Genomic DNA, 10,839 nt, shown 5'->3' on the forward strand with positions numbered 1-10,839 from the left:
ATGTCATCTTAGGTATGGATTGGTTAACCATTCACCGAGGTACCATATCATGTTCACCTAGATATGTTCAAGTGACCCACCCATTAGGCCAAGTCATTAGATGTTAACCCTAGTCCAGAAAGTCCACTTCTATCCTATGTGCTCTTAAAGCAAGTTCAGAATCACAAAAAGAGGAGAAGATAGTTCAAGATGTGCCTATGGTCAGAGACTATCCCGATGTATTCCCTGAAGAATTACCGAGTATGCCACCAGACCGTGATGTAGAGTTCATCATTGATCTTTTGCCGAGAACAGAACCTATTGCTAAGAGACCCTATCACATGTCAGTTGATGAATTGGCTGAGCTCAAGAAACAGCTTGATGAGCTCATCTCAAAGGGATATATCAGACCCAGTGCTTCACCCTAGGGATCTCCTGTTTTGTTTGTTAAGAAGAAGGATGGCTCGATGAGAATGTGCATTGATTACCGAAACTTGAACGCAGTCACCATCAAGAACAAGTACCCCCTGCCTAGGATCGATGATCTGCTTGATCAGCTCAGAAGTGCCAAGTATTTCTCCAAGATTGATCTCAGATCCGACTATCATCAGATGAAGATTCGAGAGAGTGACATCCCGAAAACAACTTTCGTGACTAGGTATGGACAGTTCGAGTTCACCATGGTGTCCTTTGGACTCACGAATGCTCCCGCCTACTTCATGAACATGATGAATAAGGTTTTCATGAATGAACTAGATAAGTTCATGGTAGTGTTCATTGATGACATCCTTATCTATTCACACATCGCTGAAGAACATGAACATCATCTGAGAACGGTGCTTGAGAAACTAGCCCAACATCAACTATACGCAAAGTTCAGCAAATGCGAATTTTGGCTATAGGAAGTTGCCTTCTAAGGCCATGTACTATTAGCTAAAGGTGTCGCAGTTGATCCAGCCAAGATTGAAGCCGTGAAAGAGTGGGATCAACCCCGTAATGTGACAGAAATCAGAAGTTTCTTGGGATTGGCCGGATATTATCGCCGATTCATTGAGAACTTCTCTAAGATAGCTCGTCCAATGACCAACCTTCTAAAGAAGACTAAGGAGTTTGAATGGACGCCTGAGTGCGAACAAAGCTTTCAGGGATTGAAACAGAAGCTTACCACAACTCCTGTGCTAGCATTGCCTGATATCAACAAAGATTTCATAGTCTATTGTGATGCATCCCATCAAGGACTTGGTTGTGTACTGATGCAAGATGGGAGAGTGATAGCAGATGCGTCCCGACAGTTGAAAGAACATGAGAACCGTTATCCTACTCATGATCTTGAGTTAGCAGCAGTTGTGCATGCCTTGAAGATCTGGAGACACTACTTGATAGGCAACAAGTGTGACATCTACACCGATCACAAGAGCTTGAAGTACTTTTTCACTCAAGAAGATTTGAATATGAGGCAACACCGATGGCTAGAGTTGATCAAGGACTATGACCTGGAAATTCACTATCACCTGGGAAAAGCTAATGTAGTCGTAGATGCTCTCAGTCGCAAGAGTTACTGTCACACCTTAATCACTGAATCCGTACCATCTGAGCTCAAGGTAGAGATTGATGATTTCCAACTAGAGATACTACTGCATGGCTTGTTGAATGAGCTTCGCATACAGTATGATATCACAGATCGCATCCATCAAGCTCAGAAAAATTGTGAAGAGATCGAATATCTCCGTGGTCTGATGAAACTAGGCTACAAGACCAACCACCAAGAAGATGAACAAGGAACCATCTGGTTCAAGAACAGAATCTGTGTTCCATCTGACCTAGTACTACGAGAGGAAATTCTATCAGAAGCTCACGATTCCAAGTACTGTATTCACCCTGGAGGTTCAAAAATGTATCAAGACTTGAAGAAACACTTTTGGTGGAAAGGCATGGAGACAGACATTGTAGGACAAGTGGCACAATGTGACACCTGCAATAGAGTCAAGGCTGAACATCAAATTCCTGTAGGTTTGCTAAAGCCTCTTGACATTCCCGAGTGGAAGTGGGGGAGCATATCCATGGATTTCATAGTTGGATTGCCCCGTTCGCAGAAAGGCAATGATTCCATCTGGGTGATTGTTGATCGCTTGACCAAGATTGCTCACTTTGTACCAGTTAAGACCAAGACCAATGCCGAAAAATTAGCAGATCTATATGTAGAGCATATTCTCAGACTGCATGGAGCTCCTTCTAGTATTGTATCTGATCGTGGTCCTCAGTTTGTGTCCTGATTCTAGGAAGCTCTGCACAAGTCCATTAGAACCAAACTTGATTTTAGTACAGCTTACCACCCATAGATAGATGGATAGACAGAATGAGTAAATCAGATCTTAGAAGACATGCTTCATACTAGTGTACTGAATTATGGCTCTGATTGGGAGAAATGCCTACCCTATGCAGAGTTCTCTTACAACAATAGCTACTAAGCCAGTATCAAGATGTCACCATTTGAAGCTCTGTATGGCAGACCTTGTAAGACACCTTTGATGTGGTCCCAACCAGGAGAAAGATCGTTCTTTGACTCCGCCAAGATTCAAGATGCCGAAGAAGGAGTTGCTCAAGTGAAGGAGAACTTGAGAATTGCTCAAAGTCGATACAAGAGCTATGCTGACAAAAGGAGAAGAGAACTTGAGTTCAATGTGGGAGACTTCGTCTATCTCAAGGTATCCTCGCTACGTGGAACTGTCAGATTCCATGTGAAAGGAAAGCTTGCCCCTAGATTTGTTGGCCCATACAAGATTTGCAAGAGGATTGGAAAGCTCGCCTACAAACTTGAGCTACCCGAGGAATTGATGGGTGTACACCCCATATTCCATGTCTCACAGCTACAAAAGTGCTTGAGAGTGCTCGATGAAGTGGTTCCAACTGATACACTTGACATTCAAGATACACTTTAGTATAAAGAACATCCTATCAGAATTCTGGGCAGAGATACCAAAGAGACCCAAAGCAAGACTATTCCTATGTGCAAGATCCAATGGAGCAATCACACTAAGAGAGAAGCAACATGGGAGAAAGAGTCTGACCTCTGGCTATGATATCCTTACCTCTTCGAAGAGTACGTTATGCTTTAATCTCGGGGACGAGATTCTGTTAAGGGGGTAGGACTGTAACAACCCAAAAATCCATACACCAAAAATACCAACTACAAAATTTTTTCTCAAAACTCCCATGTGATGATGAGTGTTGTGTATAGCAACTCAACCTAAGAGATGCATTAGGTCTAACCTCAACCCAAGTTAACACATAAGCATGGCATGTCTTTTGTTGATTATGATTATTTAATTTCTAACAAATAAAGGGTTGCATACATTGTTAACCCAAATTGTGATTTAGATTTCCTTTTGTTTTATGTTATGCTTGACAACTCTTTTAAAAGAAACACACCATAAAGTAATTACTATTCAAAAACAAAGGATAATTGTGTAAAAAGAGAAAACAAATCCTATTTTTTATATATATCAAACTACACCTATTTTTGTTATACAAAATAGCAAAATAAATCCCTAGTATTTATATAAGTATGTTGTGGGCCTCATATCAAAAACTCCAATGAATGTGGTGCACCAATTTGGAATCCAAATTTGAAAATCAAAATTGAATTCAAATAAAGAAGAAGGAAAATAAAACTGAAAAAAGAAGAAAGAAAGAGGGAAGAAGACGGCCTCGCAGGCTCGGCCTGCTCGGCCCGCGACCAACCGACCGGCCCAGCCCTTCACCTCTCCCCTCTGCTGGCCCACACGCACGCAGTAGCAGGCCAGACTCAACTCACACGGCCAGCCCAGCTTGCGGCCCAGCGCGTCGCCCACGCCCGCGCGCCCTGCTGTGTTGCTCGCTGCCACTGCCTGCTGGACCCCACACGTCAGCCACCCACCAGCATAGTAGCGTCTTCTACCTTGCCCATGCACTCTACCACGCGACCGGAGACCGACCAAAGTGACAGACGCGGGCCAGGGGGTCATGCCCGGGGCATGACCCTGTCTCCTTGGCGCCGCGCCCACGCAACCCTTGCGCCACGCCTACGCCACCACACGCGAACCGCCCGATGCGCTCGGCGCATCACCAGCCGTCCGCCATTGGAGCTTGGAGCTTTGGCTATAAAGCAACGGCCCTCGGTTGCCCTAGCGCTCGTCCCATCGCCCCGCCGCCACTTGGTGGCCAACCACTTCACACTGAGAGTAGAAGGCTGAGGAGGAGTTCGAGAGAGGAGGACCGAGAGCACGCTGGGGTTCGGAGCACCACCGTGGATCAAGCCGGAGCGGACGACACTGCACGGCACTGCTTTCGGAGCTACACGGCCATGACCCGTCACTACACTACCATCCTCTTGCCCTCAACACCGACGGTGAGCCGTTCGCCGCTGAGACCTCCTCCTAAGCCCCATGGACACGAGCACGCATGGGCGCACACCGTAGACACGCGCACGGCCGTGGCAAAGCCACCGCGGCCGCATCATCGCAGTAGAAGCGATGCCACCGCCTTGGCTGGCTCCTTCTCACCACGAAAGACGCCACACTCGTGACCGGGGTAGACATAGGTCACTGGAGGATCTCGGAGGCCACACCGCGCCACGGTCGGAGCTCCACCGTGCACCGCCACCGCAGCCAGCCAATAGGAGTCGTCCAGCCACCCCGCTAGCATCACCAGGGCACCCGCCATGGTAAGGCCAAGCCATTGCCCACTTTAGTTGAACGCCCGCGCCACTAGAAGGGGCTCGCCGATGGGCACCACCACGCCGAGCCATCGTTCGCCGTGGCCAGCGCCTTGGGAAGCCCCGGCCACCACCTAGACCCCACCATCGTAGTCGCCGAGACCTGGCAGTGTTTTTCCTCACATCAATTGGGTGCTTGCGCCGCTGCTGAAGCTCACCGGTGAGCACGTCGCCGTCGGGAACACGTCGGCAAGGAAGCAGGGGAAATTTCCCCTCGCTGGCCACACACGCACGAACCCAGAGCACGTGGACCATAGAGAGAAGAAAGGAAGGATGGACGCGGTTCACCGGAAGGAGACGCGGTCCATGGACCAACACCTCTTGGTCCACCGTGAGCCACGCTCACGCCCGTGAGCCGTGGACCTTGGCCCAGTAGAGGCCCAGGGACGTGATGTGGCCGCACCACAGCATGCCACGTGGTGGGCCAAGCCTGGCCTAGATCCAGCCCTGTCTAGGACCAATCGAGACCCGGCCCATATTGACCGTTGACTGGTCAACATTGACCGTTGACCGGTCAACATTGACCGTTGACCTAGCCCCACATGTCAGTGACACCGAGTCGCTGGACCCACTTGTCAGTGGGTGACGTCATGCTGGCGTCAGCTGGACCCCACCTGTCAGCTCGGAACCAAGACGATGACATCATGCTGACGCCAGCATGCCACATGGACCAGTCACCGCGTGACACGTGTCAGCCCAGGATTAATTCAGCCTTTTCCATTTTTAGAAATGAATTAAACTTTGGAAATTCATAACTAATTCATACGACCTTAGAAAAATATGAAACTAGGACCAAAGTTCATCTAAAATCAAGCTCTATGCAATGAACCCATGTTTGAGTGCATTTGGCTCTTTTGAATTTTCATTGCTTCTTTGTGCTACTCTATAGACGTCGCTAACGCGACTATAATGCAATCGTTTGTAGACTCAGAGGAGATCTAGACAGACGAGGATCATGAGTACCGTGAGGAGTACGGAGACGACTACACCAAAGGTGCCACATCCCACCCAATCTAGTAGCACCTGTTACGCATGGCTAATATTGAACTGTTATTGCTCTACTTTATTGTTGTATTCACACTATGATAGGACTTGCATAGTAGTATGCTTACTTGTTGGCCTTTACCTTGACGCAACCTTATCCCTGCTCACCCCGCTGTTAGGCTAGTCACATGCTCGCTACTATATTTCGTTGCTTATTACTTCTACCATGCTTGCACTACAGTGACGCGTGGTGGAAATCTGGTGTTATCTGGACTATGGGGAGAGTGCTGCGTGTGTGACTTGGGTGCATGGAGGGTGAGGGTAGTGTCAACCAAGTTAGAGTATACGATGAGCCTAAGGCAAGTCTTGCCATGGAGTGCTACCTGGGCACCCCTAGAAATGGATACCTATGATGGGTAAATGGTATATGAGGTGGTCCTGGGTGTGAACCTATGATGGGAGGAGCCCGGGATGGAGGTGTTGTGGTGGCACGGTAAATGGAAACCCTGATGGAGACACTCTGGCTTGGTCATCCCTAAGGACTTACTAGTACTCAGACTCATCGGGAAGCCTTACGTACCACTCGCCCTATATGGTGCGGGACGGTCGGACTACTTGGTAGGATATTGCCACTACTGCTAGGTTGATAGCAGATAGTGTAAGGAGGTACGGGGCGCGGAGGATTTCCCCCACACCCTTTCGAGACTTCATGGAGACCTTGTGGACCCGGCTCATGACTCACAGTTTCAGCCACCCTAGACTAGACTTGGGGTGTACCAGGGCTGAATGGTAGAGTGGCATTATCCTAGGCTAGCAAGCGGCCGGTATCGGCCCAGTTGACGACGGTCAGCGAGGAAGGCGGATCTTGTGGTTATGTAAAACCTCTGCAGAGTGTATGGTTGATCGATCGATACATGTGCCGACTTGTTGGCTATGGACCTTTCCTGGGTTTCGCTTAAACTAGATAGAGAGATGAGTCCTTCTCTTCCTCCCCCGTGAGAGAGTGTCGGTCATAGCCAGGGGCTATGGGCCTTGAGACAGTGCCGAGTGGGAGTTGGCCTGTCGACTGAGCGATGGTATGGTTATGGTATGGTGATGGTGTGGAGATGGTGGTATATCGATCCCAGGATCGAAACCTGGCTCTAGGATGGGAATGGGATGGAATGTGTGTGGGAATGGTGTTAAAACTTGATTATACTTTTATTCATACCTAATATGCTGAATGCATAGGAAACCCCAGCCTTATAGGTTCCTTTGATTATATCCAACTTGCATCCAATTTCCACAAAGCAATGCTCATAGGGTTGGGAGTGGCCAGTACAAATCGTACTAATAAATTTTGGCACACAGGTTCTGCTGAGGAGTATAGCTCCGAGGAGTTTGACGGTTGAGGGGTTCGTGCCTACGCTCGAGTTTGGCGATCTTATCTTCAAGCTGTTCTGAATGAATGCTACTTTTGATTCCGCCAATGCGGCGATGTAATAATTTATGTAATTCTGCACTATTTGTACTCTTATATTATCGTTGTATGGATGTGATATTCGACTGGGATTTGGGTAATATGATCTACAACGGTCTTATTACACTACGACGCTGTGGATTTCCCTTTGCGGAAATCGGAGTCGTTTCAATTAAGGTCAAGATAAAGACTATCATGCTATATATCTTCTTAGTGGAATTCTTGTGGACTTAAGGCAAAGATATGTGTTTACATACATGCATTGTAAGTGCATCTAAGACCCTTTATATGTTAGAATGTGCATTTGTGTGATATAGGAGAGATGTTTTTCAAAACTCATAACTAGCATGTGTAGGTGGTGTGAATTTGAAAAAATATTTGAATCTTGGTCTTTGTGACCTAGCCTTGTCATGTGATGATTATAGCTCTCCTTGATTGTTTGATTGGCTAATCACACATGACATGGCTTTCTTAAGTCCACAATCTATTATGTCTCACTATATCTCTCTCAAGCAAGCGAAATCATGTTTATGCCAAATATTTGGAAAAGAGAAAATCAATTATGGCACTGGATAAGAGAAGTGATTATACTCAGTTTGGATCAAGATTATATACCTTTTTGGACTGAGAAATAACATAAAAGGGGATTGGAAGAGAGAAAACACCTTTTGGAATAATTTGGGCCAGCCCGCGTATACCGGACGTGTTCGGTATGAGCGGGGCTATAAGACAGAGCGTACCCTTTCGGCAAGTCAGTTTTGTCTCTTTCCAACCAACCCAGCCGACGCCCTCCTCCTCTCCTAGGGCGACCGAGGATTTCACCAAGAAAAGGGAGAGAGGGAGATTGCATTGGAGAAGGCTTGCATCAAGGTTGAAGGCCCAGGGATTTGGATTTCACATCGCTTTCTCGTCTCTTCTCTCAAGGTACCCTAATCCCGGACCTCGTTTGATCTACGTGGTTAAAGCATGGTTTTGAAATTCCTTCGGTCAATATATTGCATTGGTGATATAGAAGCAATGCCCAAAGTTTGGAATTGATCCGTGATGGATTGAATCCAGGGACCCTGGTTAGGGTTGCTGAAGCGCGCATACCGCCTACCGGACGCGTCCGATATGAGCCAGCAAAGCAGGCCACTACTTCCCTTTGATTGAATCTAATTCAATAGTTGTATATTAGGTTAGCTTCTTTTGTATCTACGTTTTGCAAACCTAGTGACAGTGGTATGTCGAGGTGATTGTAAAACCATGGATAAAAGAATCTATGTCTAATTGCAATTCGAGATTAAGCTGTAGGCATATATCTAAAATTCTTTGGAAATCTTTTAGATACAGGGCAACAGCTATGAGTGAAAGAAGGGAACCCAGATCCAAGCACATGCATGATCCAGCACTAGAGAAATACAAGAAGGCAAGACAGGAAATGCATCCTAGATTCGAGTCGACTAGCAGGAGGTCTACTAGAGCTGCCTCTAGTGCAGCGCCTCAGTATGCAGAGGGGTCAGGGAGCTCTTCTTCTGACACTGATACTGATGAGTTCAGAGTGGAGCCTAGAAAAGATAGAAAGAGGAAGAGCATTGACAGAGGCTCAGAAGGTGACAACTCAGATGAGGAGCAAGAGATTGAGGAGGAGTCAGTACATCCATTTCAACACCAGCCTGGTCAGGGTATGCATTATAGTCTTCTTGAGACATGTCTATCTATGTGCCCTCTTATGTTTCTAGAGTTGACTACAGGGGAAAGGGCATGACTAGGAAAGCCAGAGATGAGAGAAGAGTAGATTCGAGAGGCTTACCTAAGGTTTAGTATGATCACCGCTTCTAGACAGCCTTTCACATAGACTTCTACTCCAGTGTGATTCTCACCAGGAACCCTGTGGTAGCCAAATCTCAATGGATAGATTGGCAGTATGTCAGAGAGTTGCAGAAGGTCTCAGTTGATCATGCTATTCCATTTGCCAGCGCACAGGAGTTTATGAGATCATGGAGTTCCAGCATGACTGGAACACAGAGGTGGTAGCTTAGTTTTATGCTACTCTGTTCGTTGAGGAGGATGAGAGGCGGATGCACTAGATGCTTGAGGGCCAGTGGTACAGTGTTGATTATGATGTATTCGCCGGCCAACTTGGCTTCTCAGAGGATAATCTCCAGAGGGATAAGATTCACATAGAACAGGTACTTCCTCCAGAGCAGCTGGCCTACATGTACCCACCAGGAGATGAGAGAGGAGCAGTGGGCAAGGTTCTAGGTCTTCACCCTACTTATAGATACTTGGACATGATGTTTAGGAAGACCATTGATTTCAAGGGTGGAGATAAGGGAAACATCGCAGATTACTCCAGGAACCTGCTCCATAGGATGGCACCTGATGCTCGGCCCTTCAGCGTTTTTGACTTTATCTGGTGTGAGATCCAGAGTGTAGGTGAGAGGCCCCTCAATATTGTCATCTCTAGTAGGTGCCTGCAGTTTGGTTTGAAGATAGAAATTAAAAGGAGCAAGTTCGGGGCTGATATGCAGAAATCGTGTATACCGAACACGTCCGGTATTAGAGCTCAGGGCTGAATATTATTTGATCTCTGTTCTAACTTTGTGTTGCAGGGTTGTAGCTTCTAGATATATTCTTTATACCTTGTTTACTCTGTGGCTAACTTGTGAGGGGTGGTATTACTCTTAATTTGGAGTTTTTATTTTGGAAACTTCCTTTTTCTAATTGTTTTCGTATTTAAAGGTATTAATTTTCAGAAATGATTATTCACCCTCCTCTAGACGGCATTCTATGTCCTTTCAGAGGAGGAGGAGATGGATGAGATGCTGGCTGCGCTCGGGTACAAGGTGCGTTCATCGGATATGGCGGACGTCGCACAGAAGCTGGAGCAGCTCGAGATGGTCATGGGGATGGGCAGCGTTGGTGCCGCCAATGCTACCGCTGATGACGCTTCATCTCCCACCTCGCCACGGACACCGTGCACTACAATCCCTCCGACCTGTCATCCTAGGTCGAGAGCATGCTGTCCGAGCTCAACGCGCCCCCGCCACCGCTGGCCCCAAGGCTCGCGTCCACCTCGTCCACCGTCACAAAGTGGCGCCGCCGCCGGTGTTGGCTACTTTGATCTCCCGCCCACCGTCGACTCGTCCAGCAGCACCTACGCCCTGAAGCAGCTCCACGGACTCGACACGGGAGCCCAAACAGATGCGGACCGGCGGCAACAACACGTCGTCTTCCTCTTCCTCGTCGTCATCCATGGATGGCGGTCGCACTTGGAGCTCCGTGGTCGAAGCTGCCCCACCCGCGACGCAAGCGTCCACGGCGGCAGTGTGAGAGGGAGGAGAGGGAGGTGTTGAGTGGGTGACGTGTGGGCCCCATATGTCACTGAGATGGAGGTTGGCATCCTACGTGACGGTCAACACTAGCGTGCCGTGGTCAAACCTGCTCCACGTAGGACAAAACATCCCTGTCCGTGTTCAGGCGCTAAAAGTGAATGGGTTTTAACAGCTAGGGTATTACTGCTAGACGGTTTTATAGTTAAGAGTTAAAATTAGACGAACCCTATAATTGAGGGCTAAAGTGGACTTAATCCTATAGTTTATAATGACACACACTTAACAGGCTCAAACCGCTCAAACCGGTTGCACCCACCCACATCTGCACCCACTCCGAAGCCAGGAGC

General features: G+C 47.7%; 1 protein-coding gene across 1 annotated transcript in view; it reads left to right on the plus strand.

Moving 5' to 3' along the window:
• LOC136456563 (uncharacterized) overlaps nt 1–9,196 on the plus strand; it is a 47,651-nt gene extending 38,455 nt beyond the window's left edge. The window contains exons 2-3 of the mRNA XM_066456470.1: nt 8,502–8,839; nt 9,141–9,196. Coding sequence (XP_066312567.1) covers nt 8,502–8,839; nt 9,141–9,196 — 394 coding nt within the window. The remainder of the gene's footprint in view (nt 1–8,501; nt 8,840–9,140) is intronic.
• The last annotated feature ends 1,643 nt before the right edge of the window (nt 9,197–10,839 follow it).

This window comes from Miscanthus floridulus, chromosome 1 (genome assembly GCF_019320115.1).
Source record: "Miscanthus floridulus cultivar M001 chromosome 1, ASM1932011v1, whole genome shotgun sequence".
NCBI lineage: Eukaryota > Viridiplantae > Streptophyta > Magnoliopsida > Poales > Poaceae > Miscanthus > Miscanthus floridulus.